The following is a 25,455-nucleotide window of genomic DNA, read 5'->3' as shown; positions in this document are numbered from 1 at the left end:
TCTCTCTCTGTCTGCCTCTCTCTTCTTTTTATTTTTGTAGCATCCATGGGAGTGAAACTACGAACTGTAAAATTTTGCTAACGTCACCTGGTAGAAAACTCTTAAGATTTATCACGTCTCCCTCTTCCAATATACCGAAAACATATACAGTCGGCGTGTTGATATCGAACTCATGTGGTGATCCAATTTAATATACATGTGTTTTTCTATTCGAGCAGGTGGACAGAGATCGAGGGCGCTTCCTCCGACTTCTGTAAAGTTTTGTCGGCTGTATGGATGAAGACCACATATCTCACGCTATGTCATCACAGAGGGTTATGTTGTTGTTTCATAAGCAGTTTGATACATTACTTTTTGCTGTAATACATCAAATAATTGTATGACTGCATCTGCATACACAGCCACACCTTTTGTTCCTTCACCATGACTTTGACGTCTTCGTCTGGTGCTAAACCAACATTAACACGTTTCGAACCGTTGGCTTTCACTGAGAACTGGATATGGCATGATGTGAGCTAATCTACTACCACTACACACAGTATGGTTAGAAAAAGAAAAAAAAAAAGAAGTCAGAGACGGTGCTCCTTATGGACAAAAATATCGAAGACATGACAACATATGGAAAGTGGAAGAATTTGCAGCATTGAAGAGCATTCCAAACAATTGTGCGAAAGTGATGACATTAAATCTCATCTTCTACACTGCAGGGTAGCAGAAGTATCGGTGTTCCATTTTCTAAGAGACCAAGAGCGTTGATTCCTCATACTGGTAGTGCATACTGCGCAGCACTAGGATCGCTGCTCCGGTGTCCTATCTGGTGGTTAATCTGACTTCCAAATCTTTGGACACTGTATCTTTCATCCATTGTACGGAGGGTTGCGGAGGGTACCCTGTACAACGATTAGTCGTTTCGTTTCCTATTCCACTAGCTAGGAGAGCAAGGGACACAAAGACTATCTGTACACCTCTATATCAGCGTTCATTTCTCGTATCTTGCTTTTTTCGTCTTTATGCGAAATGTATGAGCGCGGAGGGAGAATACTTCAGCAGTCTGTTTCGAACGTCGTTCGACAAGTCTCCTTCGATAAGAACATCGCCTTATTCCAGGGATCCCCATTTAAGTTACCTGCCGAGTGCAATCTGACTGCAAGACAAACAATCACTCCCCATGCGAAAGGGCTCTGATGATCTGCTTAATTAATTTGTGTATAATTTTATATCAATGATCTGCCGCCACGCATGTGGAAGCGAAGGCGAGTGTATCACCATATGCTTCACGAGTAGGAGTGATAATCAAGCGTTGTTCCGTTGCGGCGAGAACTTTTAACAAAATTCCAATCTCCCACTTAGTAAAGGGCACACAGCCATCGTAACAAAATCAGCTATATTACCTAATCAATAAAGTGATAGTTTGTGTTAACCTGCTAGTACATCATATTCTGAGCACTCTATCATGATCCGAAAATGAGTGTAATTTTCATGGCCTGGAACGTAGGACGTAAGGGGTATTAAGTTTATAAGAACAGGCTTTTTTACCTCATGAGACAATAATTAGAAGAAATATAGTCTATATCATACTTTTGAACTGGATTTTGACAAGTAACGATTCTTTAGCGATGTCAAAACGCGTGTATGGTCCGAGTTCTTCTGTCTTAGAAAATAACTCGCAGAGAAAGAAGGAATCTACATTTTTACTCAAGAAATTCAAGGTGTATGGATAACAACATCTCTATTTCCAACAGGTAAAACTGGGGGATCGGTTTTTGGGGAAGAGCTGCAGTTACAAATATACATCCAAGCCCCATGTTCTTGTCTTGCAGTATACACAGAAAACGATTGACTGGAAGCTGCAGTTTAGCCTAAGCAATTGGTGGGTACAAAGAATGGTCTGACCTGTCATCGCTTGTGACAGGGACAAGTGTCAGAGGCGGCGCCCTCTGAATGGCTGAAGAGTGAACTAGTCAGCATGCAGGTAGAGCGACGGCCTAAGCGAACGTTTGTGTTGCAAGTAAAGATACAGTATGGCGAGAGTTTACATTGGACGATTATTTCCCCCTTATGTAAGTAATTGGTAGGCAGATAGATGGCAATGGTGACAGTCTCTCTAGGCCCAGAGAATTTCATGTGGCTGGCGTGTGGATACCTGGAGACGAGCTCGCAACTGCCAATGTGGCCAGAATGGCTGTCGCTCTCTCGAAGTCGGCAGGCAGCACGTGACCCACGATGGCGAGTGTGTGCAATCAGAAGGTTTCTTTCGCCAGATGCGTTTTGTGCCAACGTTGTGGAGGAGCTGATTGCTTGTGTTCTTTAACGTCAATGCATAAAAGACCTTGGATGTATTTAGCCCTGCGGATAATTTGTAGCATATATTTATTTCCTTCATTTACATAATGTTTGCATGTCGTTCTCAAATCTTGAAAATCTGTTTCATTATAAGGAAGGATCATCGTAAGGTGGTGGTGAATATTTTAAGCAATGTATTTGGCTGTTGTAATTTTTCGCCAATTACTTTATAAGGTTAGTGCTAATGGACTAGTTCCCGCCATTTTTGATATAACAATTCCAGGAGCTCTCCCATTCCCCCATGCGTAAGACCATAGGAACACAGTATTCGAATATGTTCGAATTGCAGAATTTGTGGTGAATATTAGAAGGTGCTGAAGAAAGTACCTTACTTTTAAGTCAGAGTCTTTTAAAGTTGGAGCATATCTTTCTGTGCTATGATACGAGTATTTTTCCACTCATTCCTTTCTTTTTCCTGCTACATCAGGGCAGGTAACTCATATAAAAAACTTTATTTGTCAGTAGAATTTGAATAGTATAATTCAATCAATCTAAACTATACCAAAACTAATTTTACATCTCAGGTCATATTTTACGTACACAAACATTTTACATGTGTTTAAGTACGTGGTGTTCCCAGAATATTTCTGATGATGTAGAAGAGACTTTACAGCATATTTCTCCGTGTACGTCACTTTATGTAATACATTTTCGCCTCACACCGGATATTATGTGCCTTTCTATCATGTAGAAGTCGGTTAACTTTGAACCTTTGTAAGTCGAATGCAGATTGCCACACCCAGATAATTTTTTAAAGATTGTTCGCAGTCGGGTTCTTAGTAATATATCCAAAAAGTTCAGGCTTTTGATGTGCACAGCCACCTTCCAAACGTAGATCTGCTTTCGTGACCAAAAACCTTGTTTTTTAGTTTTTTTAGGAACCTCCCACGAACTAAATGTTTCCTGTTAAGGCGTATAGTAGACCACATATTTGCAGTATTTGCACAAGCTGGAAGCAGTATGTACCTTCCGAATTTTGACTCTATACAGTAGGATCGTTACAGTAAGACGATCATTCTGCTGGATATAGAAATGGTCCCCTGCCCAAGGATTACCCAAAACACCTGACCTAACAGAACCCGAAGTATGAGGCGTGGGATAATTTTACTTTTATGTACGTCGTTGTGATACATTAGGTAGCGCATGCTGTCGCAAGTGGACCAGATATGTTTCATCTCAGGCACATATTTTATTGCCAGCCTATACTAGGCCCTATGTGAAGAAGAATCAAAGAATCATTGGTGTAATACTATAGTTCGCAAACTACATGCTGCTGGCCCAGTGTAAACTTAGATTCTTATATCGTCCGTTTTTGTTTCATACTTTTTTAAAATGTGATAATGCTACTACCGAAATTAAAATTCATTTTTTAAATTTGACAGACACCTACTCGTTGCACCACTAAAACATAGTACGTTTCTCAAGTCCCTTAATATTTCTCTGTACCTATTTCTGTCCACTAGTATGTCACTTATTTCTCCATTTTATATGAAACTGTTGTTGTTAGTAATGCGTTTGAACGTACCTTGCGACTGTCGTGAATCAATCTAAAATGCTTCACTATATGCTGGTGTCTCATACCTTCTCAGTGTTATGTACACATCCTCGAAAATAAGCATCCGTTTCTATATTAGGCATGTGCTTTCTCAGTAACTGATCTTGAAAACGTTTCTTAAGGTTTGTCTTATAATAAACACCTAGTGAATGGAGCTCTTCAGAATTTGCAGGCTTTAAATTATAGTGGAATTGAACCGAATATTGTTTCAATGCTGCAAGCCTGCTGTGGCTAAAGATGGAAAAGTATTTGCTTGTGCGACGAATGTGTATTAGAAATGAGAATCTGTTGATTGAACGCTGAATGGAAATATGAGATTTGTGTGTAGAATTTACGCTGATTATAGAAGTGATGAGCTCTGGATAAATCGAATTAGGGAACTCATGCGGTACCTATGAACAACGTGGCAAGTTATCGAATGAGGGGATTGCGTTTCCAATTTATTGCGGTTAGGAGGACTGAAAATCATCGGTTCATTTGTACGGTATCTCGAAACTTCAGTTTCTCGGCCAAAGACACTTTGCAGTAATATTCGAGTCCATCACACTGGATTAATACGCACAGTGAAAGCTACGTCCATTGCCACCATTTGCCTGGAACTCTCATACACCATTAATTGTAAAAATTGCTGGTACTTAAAGGATATAAAAATTTACACAGGGAACGTGTTTACGCTCCTTTTTGTGACGGAACTGTGTCACATAGATGAGTGAAATTCACCGAATATAATGTATTATATGGGTTAAGAATGGAAAATAATGTTATTTGGTTTAATAACATTCAAAAGTGTCGTTATTCATTTTATAGAGATTTCAAGCTATCTACTTGTTATTCTAGCCGGCAGCGGTTGTCTAGCGGTTCTAGGCGCTCAGTCGGGAACCGCGCGACTGCTGCGGTAGCAGCTTCGAATCCTGCCTCGGGCATGGATGTGTGTGATGTCCTTAGGTTAGTTATGTTTAAGTAGTTCTAAGTTCTAGGGGAGTGATGACCACAGATGTTAAGTCCCATAGTGCTCAGAGCCACTTTGAACCATTTTTTTCACATGCTAAACTGAAAAACGTTTTGTGAAGAGAGGAAGTAACACATTTGATACGATGTATATCACGATTTATATCACTCCAGCAATGTTATGAAGGCAAGTAAACTAAATTCCTGAAAAAAAAATACACTCCTGGAAATTGAAATAAGAACACCGTGAATTCATTGTCCCAGGAAGGGGAAACTTTATTGACACATTCCTGGGGTCAGATACTTCACATGATCACACTGACAACAGAGCATGCACAATGTCGGCACTAGTACAGTGTATATCCACCTTTCGCAGCAATGCAGGCTGCTATTCTCCCATGGAGACGATCGTAGAGATGCTGGATGTAGTCCTGTGGAACGGCTTGCCATGCCATTTCCACCTGGCGCCTCAGTTGGACCAGCGTTCGTGGTGGACGCTTCATCCAGTCCCAAACATGCTCAATGGGGGACAGATCCGGCGATCTTGCTGGCCAGGGTAGTTGACTTACACCTTCTAGAGCACGTTGGGTGGCACGGGATACATGCGGACGTGCATTGTCCTGTTGGAACAGCAAGTTCCCTTGCCGGTCTAGGAATGGTAGAACGATGGGTTCGATGACGGTTTGGATGTACCATGCGCTATTCAGTGTCCCCTCGACGATCACCAGCGGTGTACGGCCAGTGTAGGAGATCGCTCCCCACACCATGATGCCGGGTGTTGGCACGGTGTGCCTCGGTCGTATGCAGTCCTGATTGTGGCGCTCACCTGCACGGCGCCAAACACGCATACGACCATCATTGGCACCAAGGCAGAAGCGACTCTCATCGCTGAAGACGACACGTCTCCATTCGTCCCTCCATTCACGCCTGTCGCGACACCACTGGAGGCGGGCTGCACGATGTTGGGGCGTGAGCGGAAGACGGCCTAACGGTGTGCGGGACCGTAGCCCAGCTTCATGGAGACGGTTGCGAATGGTCCTCGCCGATACCCCAGGAGCAACAGTGTCCCTAATTTGCTGGGAAGTGTTGGTGTGGTCCCCTACGGCATTGCGTAGGATCCTACGGTCTTGGCGTGCATCCGTGCGTCGCTGCGGTCCGGTCCCAGGTCGACGGGCACGTGCACCTTCCGCCGACCACTGGCGACAACATCGATGTACTGTGGAGACCTCACGCCCAACGTGTTGAGCAATTCGGCGGTACGTCCACCCGGCCTCCCGCATGCCCACTATACGCCCTCGCTCAAAGTCCGTCAACTGCACATACGATTCACGTCCACGCTGTCGCGGCACGCTACCAGTGTTAAAGACTGCGATGGAGCTCCGTATGCCACGGCAAACTGGCTGATACTGACGGCGGCGGTGCACAAATGCTACGCAGCTAGCGCCATTCGACGGCCAACACCGCGGTTCCTGCTGTGTCCGCTGTGCCGTGCGTGTGATCATTGCTTGTACAGCCCTCTCGCAGTGTCCGGAACAAGTATGGTGGGTTTGACACACCGGTGTCAATGTTTTCTTTTTTCCATTTCCAGGAGTGTATGATTCCGCTTTCATCAATTTCAAGACATTGTCTTCAATGTAGTATCATCATGGAGTGAGCTACGTGAGGCGATAGTTAACAACTTCTCTTTGTCAAGTTGCTATATAAAACAAAGTCTTGTCTATCATGAAGGCATCTAATGTTATGAATATCGTCATACCACACTACACACTCTTATTTCGTAGTATATGTAGGTAATATCTTACGGAAATATTTTTCTGTCTTACAGTGTTAGCACTAGCTTGGCGTCTAAGAGGAGAGGCATCAGAGCCATACATTCCACTAAGAGCACTGTGTTTCTTAATAGCTAAAACAATACAGTTCACTTTCTTCCATGAACTATAGAGTCTAAGAACGCTTTTCGTCGCATAGTACTTAAAAATGCTTATGAATCAATATCTCTCCAGTCAGATTTCATACAACATTAATCTCATGTTAAATATTTTTCAAGATGCTTTAGTTGCATAAAACATGGTATGTAAGTTAATTATGCATTCAACTAATTTTGAAACGTAGGAAACTTGTTTTGTGTATCAAAGGTCACATATAAGAAAAATGTGGCAACCTGAGCAGCTACACAATAATTTTGTTAATATAAATCGGTTTTATGTATCACAAAAGGAAGTAACTGTCATGAGGCTGTCAAACTTGCCTTTATCGTAGCTAGCACATACGTAGGAGAGTTGCTGGAACTCCGTGTGTAAGTCTTCGAGTTTAGGCTCTGGTGGTAAAACAGAGAGCTAAACAAACATAATCTACATGATTAAAATCGAGAGATCGAGCTAAAATAGTTATCATTTAAATTATTCGCCTATAACAAGATCCCTGGGTGATCAGTCACTGTTTCACGGTTAAAAATTTACCTACCGTACCTGTATGACATGCATGTGACCTTATTTTTGTACAGAAGACGTAACTTTCAACTTGTAAAAACACGTAGGCTTATAAATCTATAAGGTTCGATTAAACAATTTCTGTTAGGAGGCCGTACAGACCACAATTGGTACGCCAAGCATGAAGGAAGGCAAAATCACCGTGAACATTGAGGCAATGATGCCACCGTGCATGCGCTTGAACCAGCTATTCTGCTGAGTAATTAAGTCCGTAAAGGCCAGCTGCATATCATCTTCCGACAGATATCGTAGGCCTCAAAGAGCCTTTTTCTATGAGACCGAAGATGTGCCCACCGCATGGGGAGGGATCAGAACTATTAGTCGAGCGCTTGAGTGTCTTCCACGTGAGTTGGCCTAACTTCTGCGTTGCACTATTTGCGATGTGGGGACGCGCGTTATCATGAAGCAGTAGCGCAGAACCTGGCACATCATTCCCCAACGATGGATTTCGACAGACGTCGTGTCCCGTAGACAATGTTCATTATCCGTTGCATGTCTACCGGTGTTTGTCCTACGGAACCCAAGAAATGAGTAACCGTACGTTGGTCCTGTTTGAACCCATTTGGTAATAATGGCGCCATAGTTCTCGTTTCAGCATTTACCACATGTACTGCCGTCAGATACGAATGGCATGCTAATGCCTTACCTAGTTATCAGTGCCTATATATCCGCATAGGAGTAGAGTTACGTTGCAAACAATGTACTTAACCGTGCATGGCACACATTCTTCCTGAGCAGTAGGCAAATTTGTCAGTAATATTTCATGGATTCAGGTTTTATAAGACATCATAACATGTAATATGTTAGTTCCCTTTGTTTAAATGGAACTGATCTGTGAAGAAATCGGCCCTCCATTGATATACAAGGTACATATACTCAGTGAGATTCGACGAATGATCTTTCTTTGATGAGCAGTGAGCCACAAATATTGCTACTTCGCAGAGTCCGCTGCACAGCCTACATGAAAAAACTTCGGTATAAGTTGTCGTACGTAGCCAGGGAGACCCGTGTCATCCACAAGTCATCATCTTTAGTCGCCAATTCTTGTTCAGACCGAACGTGTAGCTGAGAACCACAGTCAGACTCTTTGAATATACGAAGCATAAGCTTCTCGCCAACAAAGCACCGTTGATTTTAGCTTAGAAGGGATAAATTATGTGAATGGTCTGGATTTCCCTGTTGCGAAGAAGAGAATGGCATTTGTGCCTTGCATAAATGCGGTAAAAATAAACTTACCGTCGAAAATCAACATCGCAGCCTATGTCACGTATTTATTTTAATTAAATTATGAAGTGTTATGTGTCATTCTGTGAGTTAGGATCTCCAGTGAGAAAAAGGCGACGATACCCATCACTGAGAATGTTTCCAGGAGAACATTAAAATTGGTGACTAGTTTTTGCTGAAATAATAATATAACGAACCTTTTATACCGGAAGGGATAATACCATTTAGGAATTTTGTCAACGTAATTAGTCGTAACCGAGTGTGACTCATAACAGCCAAAACAACTTACACATAGTCTGAACTAAAACGGAGAGAAACTTTAATAGGAACATGAACTGTGAGAAGTGGTGGTCGTGTTAGTAATTTTGTAGTATTTAGTTGTTAGGTAGCTATCACTGCCCAAAACAACTTCGCTAATTAAAAGATCTTTGGAAGTTTCAGTATACTACTTCCACCTCAAAGGAAAACTATGTACCCCACTTCTTTACAAAATCTACTGCATAGCTGTAGTGGATATACATTTACCGATATCAATGCGAACTTTTAACTAAGGCTAGGAGACACACTAATGAAGAAACTAGTCACTTCATTTATAGCAATTATAGACCACCTGGGATTATCAAAAAAGTCTTCATTATTACTGGTCCTATTCATTGAGCCTTTCGGCAATGTTTCCATAGCGAAATACTTTAATTAAAGAAAGCCCATTTCATAAAGTTACATTTAATTTTAACAGAAATATGTGATGTATTACAATGACTGGTGAACTCAAACATACAATGTGAAAGTTGGTAAGTTTTACCGTATGACAATCTCACTGGGGCAGCCAGTAAAATGTAGTTGAAACTCATCTCAAATTTTGTATTTTGAGGTTCTAACAGCCTAAGACAAGATAAGGAAGTTGGAAAGCCAAGCGTGGCGGAAATGGCACACAATACGTTCATTTAAAGACAGAAAAAAAGTATAATAGCATTAGACGTTGCACCCATTGCGGCGCGTTATTGCCATATTTTGACCTATCGCTTTACGTTCCTCGGCGTCCTGACGTTGTTATCGAGTACAGAAGCGGGTTGGACGATGTTTAGCACGACGTCTCGTGGGATAGACAAATTATTTGGTGTAGCTGCAGATTTAGCTGAAAAGAGCTGGCTGTACAATTGACTGGATCATGAACAAACCCTCGTTCCCTTTTTCGGATAGAGATGGAGACATGTAAGAACACTGAAAGTAACACTGATTCTTTAGTCAGAGACTGCACTAGTTTTACGCACTGCCAACACTTGAAGTATTTGTAATATAGTGAAACATGGAAGTAGTACTTGAGTGGTAAAGAGACTAGAAAAGTAGAGAATGTCAGATTAATAAATCTGCTACTACAGAAGAAAGCTACTGTAACGTCTCTCAGCAAAACACACATTATGTGTGGTAAAGAAGGAGAATAGAATAATTGAACTGGATGATTCTCATTGCGTGGACAACGATTGTGTGAACTTAATGTAATAAAGAGAAAGCATTCTGTGTCATGTTTTATACTTGTATAGAACTATCTACCGATTTTTTAAAATAGATAATGTCTGTGTCGTTTTCAGCTATTTAAATATTATTCGTGGTGCAGAGCTGCGCTACGAACGAACGAGCCGCTGCCGCGGCGCATTCAGACTCCATTAAATGACACAAAGCATACCGCAAAGAAGCGGACAGATAATAGTGAACTAAAATTATTTCTTTCAGCTTTGGGAATTGCAGGGCAGAGCAACAGATTTTATGATGTGTTTTAAAGGTGGACGCGGGTTGCGGATGATATATTAACAGTGCAAAAACATAATTTACCTTCATAACATAAAAGAAATCTTGCTGTGCGTAGTTCTGGTCTGGCAAACATGATAGTAAAAACACCTTTTCCTCTAATAATAGTCTCATGTTCTCGATTAGTCGTGGTACGTATTGGTGTTTTACTGTTAACAAAAATCCACTGCAAAATTTTGATGGTGCACAAACATTGCGTACTGTAACATCAGTATTGATAACTAAATAATTTCCAGTAACCTTTTCAATAACTGTAAAGTAAGGAAGGTATGTTGAAGTTTATAGAGAGTTACAGTAACGAAACAATGTTCCTTTAATACAAGGCCAAATCCAGAATGATAAGAAGATAATATATTTTGTTTTGTTGAAAATTAATCATCCAAAGAAAGTCACAGCACAGCATCCCTAAAATGTATTTCAGGGCTCTTTTCGTAGCAACATATTTTATCTCATATATTAGTTGTTACGCGAGCAATAACAAAGCAAAGAGAGACAGGGAAACTACAAACTATACTAGTCGACTAAGTACGTATAACGCCGGAAATGCATATCCTCCTAATTCCATCTATTGTACTATAAATTTTTTTCCTTATTTTGTTACCTGAAAATATGAAATTTCTGTGTCTTTATAAAAAGGTACGGCCAAACGTTAAGGAAACATTCCTCACACACAAAGAAAGAAAATATGTTATGTGGACATGTATCCGGAAACCCTTACTTTCCATGTTAGAGCTCATTTTATTACTTCTCTTCAAATCACATTAATCATGGAATGGAAACACACAGCAACAGAACGTACCAGCATGACTTCAAACACTTTGTTACAGGAAATGCTCAAAATGTCCTCCGTTAGTGAGGATACATGCATCCACCCTCCGTCGCGTGGAATCCCTGATGCGCTGATGCAGCCCTGGAGAATTGCGTATTGTATCACACCCGTGCACATTAGGAGCACGAAGTGTCTCTACATTTGGTACCGGAGTTGCGTAGACAAGAGCTTTCAAGTGCCCCCATAAATGAAAGTGAAGAGGGTTGAGGTCAGGATAGCATAGAGGCCATGGAATTGGTCCGCCTCTACCAATCCATCGGTCACCGAATCTGTTGCGGAGAAGCATACCAACAGTTCGACTGAAATGTGCAGGAGCTCCATCGTGCATGAAGCACATGTTGTGTCGTACTTGTAAAGGCACATGTTCTAGCAGAAGTCAACATTACCTTCCATCATTGGGCCGACTGGCGGTGAATCGAGGAAATCGAGGAAGTACAGTACATACTGATGAAACTAAAATGAGCTCTAACATGGAAATTAAGCGTTTCCGGACAGATGTCCACATAATATCTTTTCTTTATTTGTGTGTGAGGAATGTTTCCTGAAAGTTGGGCCGTACCTTTTTGTAACACCCTATATATAAACTGTTGCATCACGGAAGTACAGCAACTTATCATGAACCTTTGTTGGTCATTGTCCCAATTGCTTTACCAAGCAGGGTCCCTTCCTTTTCTGGAATGAACCCGAGTGTCGTTGAAATTCAGACGCCGGCACTAAAGTAATATCATTCCATCTCACTGCTTTAATTTCAAAGTTCAATTAAAGTATTCATAGCTGGCTACAATATTTAGATGACACAAGCACAAATTAAGAGTGCGTGTTTTGTTACCATATTTTAGCTTACCTGTGACTGCAGGTCAGCTTGGTACGTACTAAATTTTACTACTGTTAATGGTTCAGAATCATTTAATTCAAGTTCAAAGTTAAACCTCTTATTTCTAAATTGCGTAGATTTAAAAAAATACGTACATTCAAGTAGCTTTTGAAATGATTGTTGGGGAACCCTAAGACTAACATTATTTTATTGAATTTCGTAGTGCTTCGGAAAAAAGTTCACTACTAATTTCAGTCACTAAATTAACTTTCAATTTTCCGATTTTATACATATTTTGCTCAATTAAGTCAGAGTGTAGCGAAATTTATTACTTCTGACAAACATCCAGTTTTTGCACAACACGTGTCAACTTTCCGTTGCCTCGCTTTTAGTGCTTATTACATGTGCATTAATCTTTCATTTTCAGTTATTATAGTAGTTGTCCATAGGACTGGCGACCGTAATTTTCCCCGAATCTCAAATATCTAACTAACGCCAATGAATTGTTAACGTAACGACCGCACATTTACTTCCTTTATTAATTTTACCCTTTTCTCGAAATTAATTTCCACCAATTTCATTTGCATTTTTCCTTTCATTTAGAGGTAACCCTTTCCTCCCTCTTTACCGACAAATTAACTTCGGTGGCGATTGCTTTTCCCAAATTTCCATTAGGTGCACGCGGTTTAATTTTTCACGGTTATTAAGGTCGATAAGTGAGGGGGAGGTTACATACGTAATGAGGTAGTGAAGAGAATTAAGAGGGAGGAAGCCTTGGGGCTCAGTTTGATTGGTGAAAAAAAGTATTCATTGGTGATGCACATTCTGAAGCATCACACAATATAGTTAATTTGCTCGTAGTAGTAAGTCTAGAGGGAGAGCGAGGTTCCTGCCCGCAGGTGGGCGAGAGCTTCCGCCGAGGCGCTCCCGGCCGCATGCGGCGCTGGCTGCGGCGGTCGCGTGCCTACACGCTAGTCTACTTCGTGTACGGCACCATCGTCTGCCTCTTCTGGCTGGGCCACCCGCTGCTCATCCAGCAGACCACGCACACCATGTTCAGCACCAACAGCACCAACCACAGGTCAGCAGCGCTCCACCTCATCTCTCTCTGCACATACAAACCCAATACAGCAAGCACTCTACACGCAGCAACCTGCATTCGTCGGATTGAGAGTACCGGAATCGCACGAAGCTGTTCCAGCACCGTCTGCTTCAGTTCACCACTGATATTATGTTCCTTGTTTCAGCACAGTATAAAACATAACATTTCGAATCAGCACACACTCAGCTGGTGAGTGATCATTCATTCTGGAAACACTCTGCCAGGCTGTAAATAAGCCGTGTCTCCGACATACCCTTTCTTCCACAAGTGTCAGTCCCGCAAGGTGTACAGAACTTCTATGAAATTCTGAATGTAGGAGATGAGGTACTGACAAAGTAATGCTGCGAGAGTAGGTTGTTAGTGGTGCTTGGATGACTCAGAATGTAGAATACACGCACGCGAAAGGCGAGGGCCCCAGGTTCGAGTCTCGTTCTCGCACATAGTTTTAATCTGCCAGGAAGATTCGTCACCGAATGGTTCTCGTTCCATGTTACTGCTTAATGGAAACGTGTCGGGTATTACTTTCAATAGAAAAGGAATGCCTTAACGGTAGCTAAACGCTCCACATATAAGTTTGCACACCAATACTTGAAGTTTTAGAAAAAAACTTTAACGAAGTATAGATTTTCAAAAGACAGTTCGTTACAAGCGGTTTACAATGAAACTGCGGGCCTGCTGATAATTGTCTCAGGTCTCCAAATGAAAAGTCTACAGTTAATTGAGAGGAACCCAGGGAATGAAACGAAATACACACCTGGTGTTCTCGAAGGAGATGCAGTCTGGGGTGCCCTCTTTGATTCTTTGACGAGAGTTGAACTAAATGAGGAAATAGAGAAAGTCGAACGAACAGTGAGGCCTTTCGTCACGGGATCGTTTAGTCGGCGAGAGAGCTTTACAGAAATAGTCAACGAACTCCAGTGGCGGATACTGCAAGTGAAGCGTTGTGCATCACAGGTAGGTTTACTATTGAAATTCCGAGAGAGTGCCTTGAGGAAGGAGTCAATAAATTATAGCTTCCGCTCATATAAGTCTCGGAATGATCAATACGATAAAATTCGATAAGTTAGAGCTGATACAGAGGTTTACCGATAATCGATGTTTCAATGCGCCATCCGTGACTGGAAAAGGGAAGAGGGGATCGGTTAGTGGTTCCAGAAGTACCCTCCGTTACACAACGTAATATGGCTTACATGGTACAAAAGTAGATAACGCTGTTAGCTATTGTTCAGTCAAGTTGTCAGCTGACCAAATGCTTTGAAATGGTTTGGACAGCATAGGCAAGGACCTTGTCGCGGCTGTCACACCGGTTCCCGTCAGACCACCGAAGTTAGGCACTATCGGACGTAGCTAGCACTTGGATGGCTTGCCGCCCGCGTCTGCGGAGCGCAATTGGAAAGCGTAGTGCACACAGCCCTTGTGAGACTAATTGAGGAACTACTCGACTAAGAAGTAGCGGCTCCAGCCACGTGAAACTGAAAACGGCAGAGCCACATGCCCCTCCATATCCGCATTCAGTGACGCCTGTGTGCTAAGGATGACACGGCGGTCGGTCGATACCATAGGGCCTTCAACATCGAGAGAGGGTGGGACAGAGAGAGAGAGAGAGAGAGAGAGAGAGAGAGAGAGAGAGAGAGGGAGGCAAAAAGCAGCTAATGACGCTAAGCAATTGAAAGTGTGAGTTCCTCGGTTAAATTACCGTTATGCTACAAATAGTGAAAATTAGCAATTGTCCGCTCAACTGAATATTCAGTGATTACAATCACAGGAATCAAAAGTGAGAGCGATTTTTGTCTTCTGGAGGAATGATAATCTGTGATGGATTCAGTCTGCCGATTCTGAGTCAGACCACTGCGGTTCATTACAATTTTTGTCGTCACTTTCTGACATAGATCCACGTTGAACGGGCAAATCGATAAGCAACAATACATTTCCTTTGTTGACCTCAGCCTCCTAATATCACGATAACGCCATATCTGCAAGACAGTTAACGCAGCCATAGTCGCCAGGAGCAGGAGGAGAGCAACACCACTTCGGCCGCCGCTGAGATCGCTATGCCTAACGTAATATCTCACCCCCCATAGAAGAAGGAATGATCTACGCCACTCACGGCGTCGTCCGTAAGGCTGAGAACACGAAAGATGAAAGCGGCCGTCTGTCAACACGCTGCCACATAAAAACAAGGAGTGATAGACACATGCCAAAGTCGTTTCATCATCCTCACACGCCTTCATGGAAAACTGACTCTATCGAGTTTTTCAATGAAATAGTCCTTTCCCACCCTCTGCCCCTTATTTGCTCAGTTACTGTGTCACGTGTATGTCCAGAAATTATTGGCCTTGAGATTTGTTTTTATATTGATGATTTAATAATAACTGTAAGTATTTTAACATTATTATCCTTCAACTAATTTGTCTTACTAAAGTCATAATGCTTGAAACGTCCCCATGGAAAACTTAATGGATTACTATGCAGATAAACCTCTTATATTATTTGATTTTGAAACAGCTGAGCAGAACTGAACGTACTCAAGACATTTCGCTCTTTACCTATTCTGATCAACACTGAACTGACAAACAATATTTTTAGCGCAACGCAATCTGACTTTCAATAATCCCTACAAATAATGACCCTGAGTAAGAATAAACTATACCTTTCACAAATCACTTACCTCACAAAAATCTTCGTTACACGAACTACTGCAATACAGCGAGCGCCACTACTGCCAGCTAAATAAAAGATTCAAACTACTGAAGGCACTAACTACTGATAGGCATAGTTGGCAAATGAAAGATTCTGATAGAGAACAAGCAATGTATTTACCTTAATAGTGTTCAAAAGTCATTAGTTCATGACATCCAGTCTTATAAATTTACTGTCTCTGATGGACACACGTCCAGATCATCCGCTCTCAAAACTCCGCCATTTCACTCCCAACATCTACCACTGCGGGCAGCTCATCTCCAACTGCTCAACGCTACGGCCTGTTAACATCCAGCTGCCCAACACTACAATAGCAAACAACAATGCAAACCAGCCACAGACTGCACACAGCACAGCCAGTGATTTTCATACAGAGCGCTACGTGGCGTTACCAATAAAAAAAAACCTAAACAGCCTACTTACTTGCTTACTTATCTTTAAAAAGGTATTGACTTGAAACGTTGTAGAATAAATGGTCCTCTAGCGTTAACTACATGTTTCTAGGACAGTCTCACGGTATAGCGACCTACCTGCTGACAGAGGTTGATTATCGATAACGGTGACACGTGTACGTTTGGCAAATACCATCAGTCTCTGTCCCCTTCCCAGCATATTACAGAGCCAGTTCGTTGACTGACACCAGTGAATTTAGAAAACCAGTCGTACCCTAAAATATTGTATTTGTTCTGAGTGTTTTACCGGCAACTGCAAAACTTAGGTGCGATGTATCAGAAGACGTCTTGCTGGCTGGATGTGCCGTGCAGTGCTGAGCTGTGCTGTGACGCCTGCCCACAGCCGGATGTCGGAGACGGCGGAGTTCCCCAGCGGCGCCTGGTACCCGTTCGACGTGCGAGAGCGGCGGGTGTACGGCGCCGTGTACGCCTTCCAGTGCCTGGCCATCTACTTTGCCGGCATGCTCATCATGGTCACCGACATCATGTTCATCACGCTCATGCTGCTCACCTGCGGCCAGTTCGAGGTACGGCGCTGAAGTATACGAGCTTTCCTAAATAGTCTAACACTTTGTCATTCGCAACAGAGCACGAAATCTGTCATCTACATTAAAAAATGAACAAAACCTTGTAGTTGTCAAAAATATACATTATACGTAGAAGGTTGAAACTGAACTATTCATATTAACTTTATATCTCCAATAGCTAACTGTCTTAGACATTGACAGCGATGAGCCTCACCGTGGACTATAGACGTTCTCTACTCTGCAAAAACTCACTGATGCTTTCATGTCCAATTTACAGTTTCACCAACTGCCAGGCAACGTATATATGGTGCCGACACCCATTGGCGTCTGTTTATACGTGCGGTAGACTGCCATATACCATAGAGGACGTACAAGTAATTCTACCGTTACGGTATTTACTGGCCCTAAAGTATTACTACAACTTAGATTGTCGAACTCTTGTAGGTTTACGTAAAGTCAGTAAAGAGATCAGATTCGTGTATACAGCCCCCCGTTAACTATGCTGTCATCGACATCGAGCAAGACAAAAAGAAGGCTGATTTACTGACGTCGCTGCCTCGAAACTCAAGAGGAGGCTAAATATATTACTGACACAGAATCACTGCACGATCGCCGAAAGATTGACTGTCGAAGGGAACTGGGAGAGCTTCATCACGTATTTAGGAGAAGTCAAAACCTCAATTAAGCGAAAGTAAGCGTAAGGAGAAAAATGACAGAAACGTTCAATGACTCTGAAATTAAAATTATGTCAACTGGTGTGAGCATAAACCTTAAGCGGTTCGAGATCCTCCATTGATTCACTCTGTGACCGTAACGGCACCGAAACGGAAGATAACAAAGAGAAGGCCAAATACTGAATTCAGGCTTCCGAAATTGTTTCATCAGTTAAGAACGTAACATGGACCCTCCTTTACATCACCATACAAATATCGAAAGGGCGGATATTGTGATAACTGATCACGACGCACGAAAAAAGATCGTCTTATAGTGGAAAGGCATCAGGACCAGATGACTTACCTGTAAAGTTCTACAGAGGTTATGGGAAAGAAATTACCCCCTTATAGCAGTTCTCTTGTGCATCGCTAGAGCAACGAAAGTTCCTTCCAACTGGAAACAAAGCAGGTCGTTCCCGTTTTCAAGAACGGTCGTAGGACAGATGCACATAGGACTGTATCATTGACATCAGTATTTAGTATAATTATAGAACACATATTATGCTCATTTGTTACGAAGCTTTTGGAAAATGAAAATCTCCTCTACAGAAATCAACATACACATATAAAAAAAAAAAGTTTTGCATCACCTAGGTTCCGAGAGTTCAGGAACCTGTACAGAAAATTGGAACAGAGATCAACGTAAACATCATTCACGCCCTTTTTATCCCTCATGAAACCCACACATTGTATGTTGTTGCACCTTACAGTGCGACGTTCAGAGATGGTGGTTCAGATTGCTGTACACACCGGTACCTCTAATACCCAGTATCTCGTCCTCTTGCATTGATGCATTCCTGTATTCGTCGCGGCATACTAACCATATGTTCATCAAGGCACTGTTGGTCCAGATTGTCCTCAATGGCGATTCGGCGTGGATCCGTCAGAGTGGATGGTGGGTCACGTCGTCCATAAACAGCCGTTTTCAATCTACCCCAGGCATGTTCGACAGGATTCATGTCTGGGGAACTTTCTGGCCACTCTAGTCGAGCGATGTTATCCTGAAGGAAGACATTCACAAGATGTGTACTATGGGGGCACGCACTGTCGTCCATGAAGACGAATGTCTCGCCAATATGCTGCCGGTATGGTTGCACTATCAGTCGGAGGATGGCATTCACGTATCATACAGCCGTTACGGCGTATACCATGACCTCCAGCGGCGTACGTTGACCCCACATAATGCCACCCCAAAACAGCAGGGAACCTCCACATGCCTGCCTTAGCTGGGCAGTGTGTCTAAGGCGTTCAGCCTGACCAGGTTTCCTCCAAACACATCTCCGACGACTGTCTGGTTGAAGACATATGCGACACTCATCGGTGAAGAGAACGTGATACCAATCCTGACCGGTCCATTCAGTATGTTGTTGGGCCGATCTGTACCGCGCTGCATGGTGTCGTGGTTGCAGAGATGGACCTCGCCATGGACGTCGAGAGTGAAGTTGCGCATCATGCAGCCTATTGCGCACAGTTTGAGTCATAACACAACGTTTTGTGGTTGCACGTAAAGCATTATTCAACATGGTGGCGTTGTTGTTAGGGTACCTTCGAGCCATATTCCGTAGGTGACGGTCATCCAATGCAGTAGTAACCCTTGGGCTACGTGAGCGAGGCACGTCATCGATTTTTCCTGTCTCTCTGTATCTCCTCCATACCCGAACAGCATCTCTTTGGTTCACCCCAAGGCGCCTTGACACTTCCCTTGTTTAGAGCCCTTCCTGGCACAAAGCGCCAATGCGGACGCGATCGAACTGTGGTATTGACCGTCTCGTCGTCGGCTGATACTCGTATCCGAGATTTCATTTCTCTCCTGACATTTCCTTTGTCGCGGTTCAGGCGTGGAAGTGTCGTTGATGGCTTAGCAATCCTATTGTAACGTGGAACAGGCCGCAACAGACATTACAGTTGATGGAAGGTGGAGGATGTGGCTGAGCCTGGAGGAGTTTACGTCTCCGGCGTTTGTCATTCTCCATTCTTCGACGTTCCAGCTCAAAATTTTGAAGAGCATTTGAGGTAACAGAGCGCCAGCGACTTGGATCTTCTGCTACTGTGGACCTGTTACTGGGATCGATGTTCAAGTTTTTCAGATTTTTCTTGCACTGATCCTTATAACGTTTGAGAGGGGCACCTCGTGGTCTTTTACCTGTGCTCACTTCGCTCGCTGTACAGCATTTGGCGTGGAAGTCTGTCATTTTTCATCCGCTGGACATGTCCGACCCATCTGAGTTGATGCCCAATGATAAGAGCTTCCATGCCATATATTTTTGCTTTCTCAAGAACAGCTGTGTTGGATATGAAGTCATCCCATTTCAGGTTCATGATATATCTTAGCTTCTGTTGCTTGAAGCGTTCTAGTTTCTTCAGATCACAGCAATATAACGTACATGTTTCATAACCATATTGCAGGGTAGAAATGACTACAGCTTTGTACACCATCAATTTGGTGTACAGTGTTAGTCTTTATTCAGGAAGACACGGTTTGTAAGACGTCCAAATGCTACATGGGCAACACGTAATATATTCTCCTCATCTTTCCCAGATGAGCAGTTAGATGACAGTATGCTTCCTAGGTATAGGAAATGGTCCACTTGTTCCAATGGTGTGTCATAAATGGCTATTCTGAAATCAGGAACGGAGGAGCGAGGAGTTGGCTGCGCCATCACCTTCGTTTTCGAAATATTCATGGACAGACACATCGTTCGTACGACCTGCTGAAGGAATCAACTGACAGCAGCAACCCTGCAGGTGAATGAGCTGGAGAAGCATTGTCATCAACATACTGCAGCTCTGTCACACGAGTGGTACTGGTGAACCTTTTTCAATGGAGTATGGACTGGTTGAATAATCCTGCATCGAACCTGTACTTTAGTTCTATTCCTGCGTTGTTTATGGATATCTCGTAAAGCATAGCTACCAGATACAATGGAAATAATGTTGGTGCAAGAACGCATCCTTGTTTAAGCCCACTTGTTATTGGGAATTCACCAGTTGTTCCATTCTGGCAGAGGACCTGTCCAGTCATATGATCGTGGAGAGCTTCAATCAAGTCAACAAAATGTTCAGGGCAGCCGAAGCATTTTAAGACCATCCACATGGCTTCCCCGTGATCTGTATCAAAGGCCTTTTCTAGATCGTAGAAAACAAGTAGTAAAGGCTTTTGCTGTTCTCTGCACTTCTCCTGTAGTTGTTGTGCACAGAAAATCATGTCAATTGTCCCTCTTGAAGGTCGAAACCCGCATTGAGACTCAGCTAGTATAGTCTCTGAAAGTGTCTAGAGGTGATTTAAAAGGATTCTGGCAGAAATTTTACCAGCGACAGAGAGTAGAAATAGTCCCCGGTAGGTTGACCGTCTAGGCATGTTTGAACTACAGACAACACGAGCCGTATACCTCCTTCCTGTCGTAATGACTGGAAATGATCGGCTGTCGGAACCCGTCAGTCTAATTGGTACTGCTAATGCATGGTTGATTACATCTTTGGAAGGGTTTACTGACATCTCTGAACAGTCGAAGGGACTGTGTCTATGATACAATATCCACAGTCTACGTCTGTCTTCAGGAGATCTGGGAACCAGGGCGTGCAAGATTGAATCTTTGAATTTCGATTTTCAGATTTTCTGGCGACCCTGCCACGTTAAAACTTTTCATATTCCTCGCCCTGACACGTACAGCGTGATCTTTTAATTAGATATTCAAGCTTTACCTCATGGTCAACTCCCCGTTGGCCGTCCCCTCCTAGAAATCCACGTCTTTAGCCAATATCGAGATCATTCTGACACTTTTTCAGTTACAGGACACAAGATACGTGGATACACATCATATGTCTTTAAGGCAGTGGCTTCCATTGCGCTCTGCATAATCGGGCTGCTGATTATTGCTCATCCTTTCGCCTTAAGGGCAATTTCCTACCCGAAAGGAAAGAAAGTGTCCTGAACCTCTTTTGCTCCTTGGACCTCTCTGACACGTTCGTTGGCAGAATAAGGGTTACTGATAGTGACTTCTTATGCCGGAAGTCCTCGGCCGTCAATGCTGATTTTTATTCAAAATATGAGTGGTGGCGTGGTTGGTTACTATTCAAAGACGCTGCTCCTGGAACTCGGATTACCTGCCAGTGAATATCAATGAGGAGTGTGTCCGCGCTTTACGTTTATAGAGGCTTGATGTTCTGAGGGACATAATCTAGGTGGATTAATTTCAGTGGTGAAATGGCAATTCATGCTTCCTCAAGAGCCGAAAACGGAGAAGGCAGTGATCTGGGACTCTCTGGTCTGGAGCGAAGCCGATGTTCTACCTAATCCCAAAGAATTTCTATTTGGATTAGTTCAGGACTAGGCGCAGAACTGTCCACATGGGGAATGTTATTGTTCATAATCAACTGTCTCAGAGATGCTAGTATATAGCAGGATGCATTGTCGTGCTGAAACAATCATTATCTCCGAGCTGTTCTTCTGCTGTTTGCAGTACACAGTGCGTGTGATGTCAACATTTTTCAGAATGAAACGTTACCCTAACCGTAAAAAGGGGGACGATAATCTAACGTTGGAACACAATCCCATGCCGTAATACCGCCTTCTCTGTTCTTTATTTTTGGCACTATGCATATTCGGATGTACCGTTGTTAGGGATTTGTGACACTCAAACCGTACCATTATATTGCCACAAGTTACAGAATGATCCGTCACTACCAACCATTCTTCACCTGGCATTCACTGTCCGGTGGTGTTGCTGGTGACACTACATCTTAGCATTTACTGTAGACACTGTGGTTTACGAGGAGCTGCTCGATCATTAAGTCCCATTCTATTCAACTTCCTAAGCACTGAAATTGTGCAAACTTGACTGCTAGCAAGACTTTGAAACTCACGACGGATCCCTTCAATTGATTTCATACGATTTCTGATATCCGTGTTACACAATGCTCGACGGTCTCTGCCCGCCATTGCATCAGATCTTCCTGGTCTTGTCTTAGCTGCGGTTGTTTCGTCGTGTTTCCACTTCACGATACAGAAAGCTACTCCGCCTACTTTAGAACGCTTGAAATGTTCCTGATAGGTTTTTTACACTGGTGACATTCATGTCCGATGTCGATGAGCTTTCCTGACCTATCCACTCTGCTGCTCTTGCTTCTCTACAAGCAACGCTTTACTCATCGCCTCCCTTTATACAGTGTCCTTTTCTCGTGACATCTAATGTTCAATTTCGCATTACATATTGATGTAGGAATACTTCTGGTAATATGGTGCAAGAATGCGGGCTTTTCTCTGCCTCGTGATGACTGAGTGTTGTGTGGTGTCCTTAGGTTAGTTAGGTTTAAGTAGTTCTAAGTTCTAGGGGACTGATGACCATAGATGTTAAGTCCCATAGTGCTCAGAAGCAGTTTTTGAAGAATGCGGGCGAGCATAATGCAAGTATGTGACAAATATTTCACGAGAAAATATGTATGCAACATCAATCTACAAACGTAAATGATGATACAAAATAATACGTAATACAACGAAGTAATTCAAAATTTCCTATAGATATTTCCTCCTCAAGCTGTATAATAAATGTTAAGGAATGCGTTTCCTTTTACAGGGATAACACACACAGGAACAGAAGAACACAAATTATCACATAAATACATATTTGGAAATTTGTGGTAAGATCGTATGGGACCAAACAGCTGAGGTCAACGGTCCCTACGCTTCCACACTACTTAATCTAACTTAAACTATGTTACGCTAAGGAGAACACACATACACATGCCCGAGGGAGGACTCGAACCTCCGACGGAAGGGGCACATACCTGCTAACGTCATCTATATAGGACATCATAATTGAACTCACAGTCCTTTTGTTGCTTTCTGCACACGAAAATTTCTCTCTGTTTCCATAAAGAACTCTTATTAGTTTATCGTTTTATCATTCCATGTTCTACGTCATAAGGACTTTCACTTTTGATTATACACAAAAATCTCCTATGTGCCAACATTCCTTTGCACATATTTCGACTTACATATCCCTTTCAATAGGCACTCTCATATAGGAAAACGTGCTATACTCATCTATTGCATTACGAATTAGTTTAATAACCATCCCCGATTTGCCGATATATGAATTAGCTCACATGAACAAAAAATTTTTCTCTTCAGTGTCCTGGGTGCTAATGACTTTTTCTCTGAACTACACTTGTCTGTTTACCAACAGATGAATTAGGCAATATGAACTCAAAATCTTTCTCATAGGAGTCTTGGGTGCCAATGACTTTGTTTCTGAATTACACTTATATCGATTTATCTGGAATTATTTGTTGTACGTATTCGATTCTCTGTCTTCTTCTAAATGTGTTTCCCTCTAACGCCATAGTAGTTATTACCATATGTGTTAACAAATGTTGTATGGAGTTATCATTCTAATTAGTGTTTTCCATATAGTCTTGTCAAAGCAGATTTTGCCGAGAACCCCCTTACAACATATTTTACAAGTCTACCAATCTGCTACTTTCTTCTGCGAGACTACATCAGAAACGACTCGATTTTCTTCTTTTCCGGTTTTTCTACATTCCATGGTTCACTTACATACTATGGTGAGCTCCACGGTACAATATGTTTATTTTTAATTAATTTCTATGTTTCATACCAGAAGATATGTGATTCCAGGGAAGTGATCTGTTTGTTTTTGTTAGTCTCCTTCTGGCCTAGTCTTTTCTTCGTCCAACGTGTGCTATTTGGATCAAAGGTGGCAGAGTTACTCCCCCTCGTCAAGTATGTGGCCCTCGAAATTTATCTTACGTTTGTCGTTATCTCATTTCTGCTACCCCTGGATACTTATATCCTTCTTTTTATTCACTCTGAATCGGTACTCTGTGCTCAGTAGACGGTTCATTATATTTAATATGTCCTGTAATCCTTCTTCGGGTATTTACAGGTAATCAATTTAATCAAGCTGACTCAGTCAGTCATTTAAATCTTTCCGTCCTAAATTTTAATTCCACTTCTGAACCGTTATTTTATTTCCTTCATTGCTTATACCACATACAGACTGAATAGAAAAGAAAAACCGCATCCCAACCAAACACGCCTATAATCCATGCATATCTCTCTTGGTCTTCCATTCTGATTGATCCACCTTTTTTCTAGAACTTAATGCATATTACTCTCGTCTTCCTACCGTAAAAGCTTTTGTGAGAATATAAACCTATTGCACCAATGTGGACAAGTAACTGAGTCCAGAACGACGAGACGTATTACGTCGTATCCCGACGTCTGTAAAGCATATCTTTTAATGTCTGTGGTCAGTAAATCTTTGTGCTACAGAAGTGCTAGCCTACATTAAACACCTTTTCAAGAACTGTATAGAGAAATAAATCTTGTACTTTTTCTACTCGGGGAAACTGTGGCCACAGGAGCTGGGAGACAAGCTGCGAAACTGCTGGGAGATCGCAGCCGCCAGGACACTGCGCCGTGAAGGGACCACGCAGGAGCGAGAGCTGCACAAGGTGGTGGCGCACTGCGTCCAGTACCACGACATGCTGCTCAGGTAAGCAACTGCTGCCACTCGTAAACACTGCGCTCACAGCGCCGATTACCATGACATGCTGCTAGGGTAACTGACTCCACTCACAGATACTCAACTCACTCTGTGCAGTACCCTGGAACGCTACCCACTTAGCTGCTGTCACTCACAAACACTCTGCCCACTGCGTCCAGCTCCACGACGTACTGCTCAAGCAACTGCCGCCATCTTGTCAACAGTCCAGAACCTGCTAATGTCTTCATAATCCAAACGATAGGTACCTCACCTCCAAAGATCCTAGTTCCTGTTAAGCTCTGCGCATTTCATCTGCGTTAATCTTCATCGTTCATTGATCGATGAAGTTTTAACTATGGCAGCCTGAATGACACGAGTACGCATATCTGTTGAGAAAGCTGTGGTATGGATTCTCCTGTACTGCACCACATGCAGAGTTGAGAAT

At 42.6% G+C, this 25,455-nt stretch overlaps 1 protein-coding gene across 1 annotated transcript in view; it reads left to right on the top strand.

The window, feature by feature from the left end:
• Positions 1-25,455, top strand: part of LOC126282457 (odorant receptor 67c-like) — a 148,681-nt gene that overhangs the window by 74,267 nt on the left and 48,959 nt on the right. Inside the window, exons 3-5 of the mRNA XM_049982114.1 lie at positions 12,908-13,089; positions 16,606-16,789; positions 24,886-25,019. Of these exons, the coding sequence (XP_049838071.1) occupies positions 12,908-13,089; positions 16,606-16,789; positions 24,886-25,019 (500 nt within the window). The remainder of the gene's footprint in view (positions 1-12,907; positions 13,090-16,605; positions 16,790-24,885; positions 25,020-25,455) is intronic.

The sequence above is a fragment of the Schistocerca gregaria genome, chromosome 7 (assembly GCF_023897955.1).
Source record: "Schistocerca gregaria isolate iqSchGreg1 chromosome 7, iqSchGreg1.2, whole genome shotgun sequence".
NCBI lineage: Eukaryota > Metazoa > Arthropoda > Insecta > Orthoptera > Acrididae > Schistocerca > Schistocerca gregaria.
Note: the sequence above shows the minus strand (reverse complement) of the source record. Positions and strands in the feature narration are given on the sequence as shown.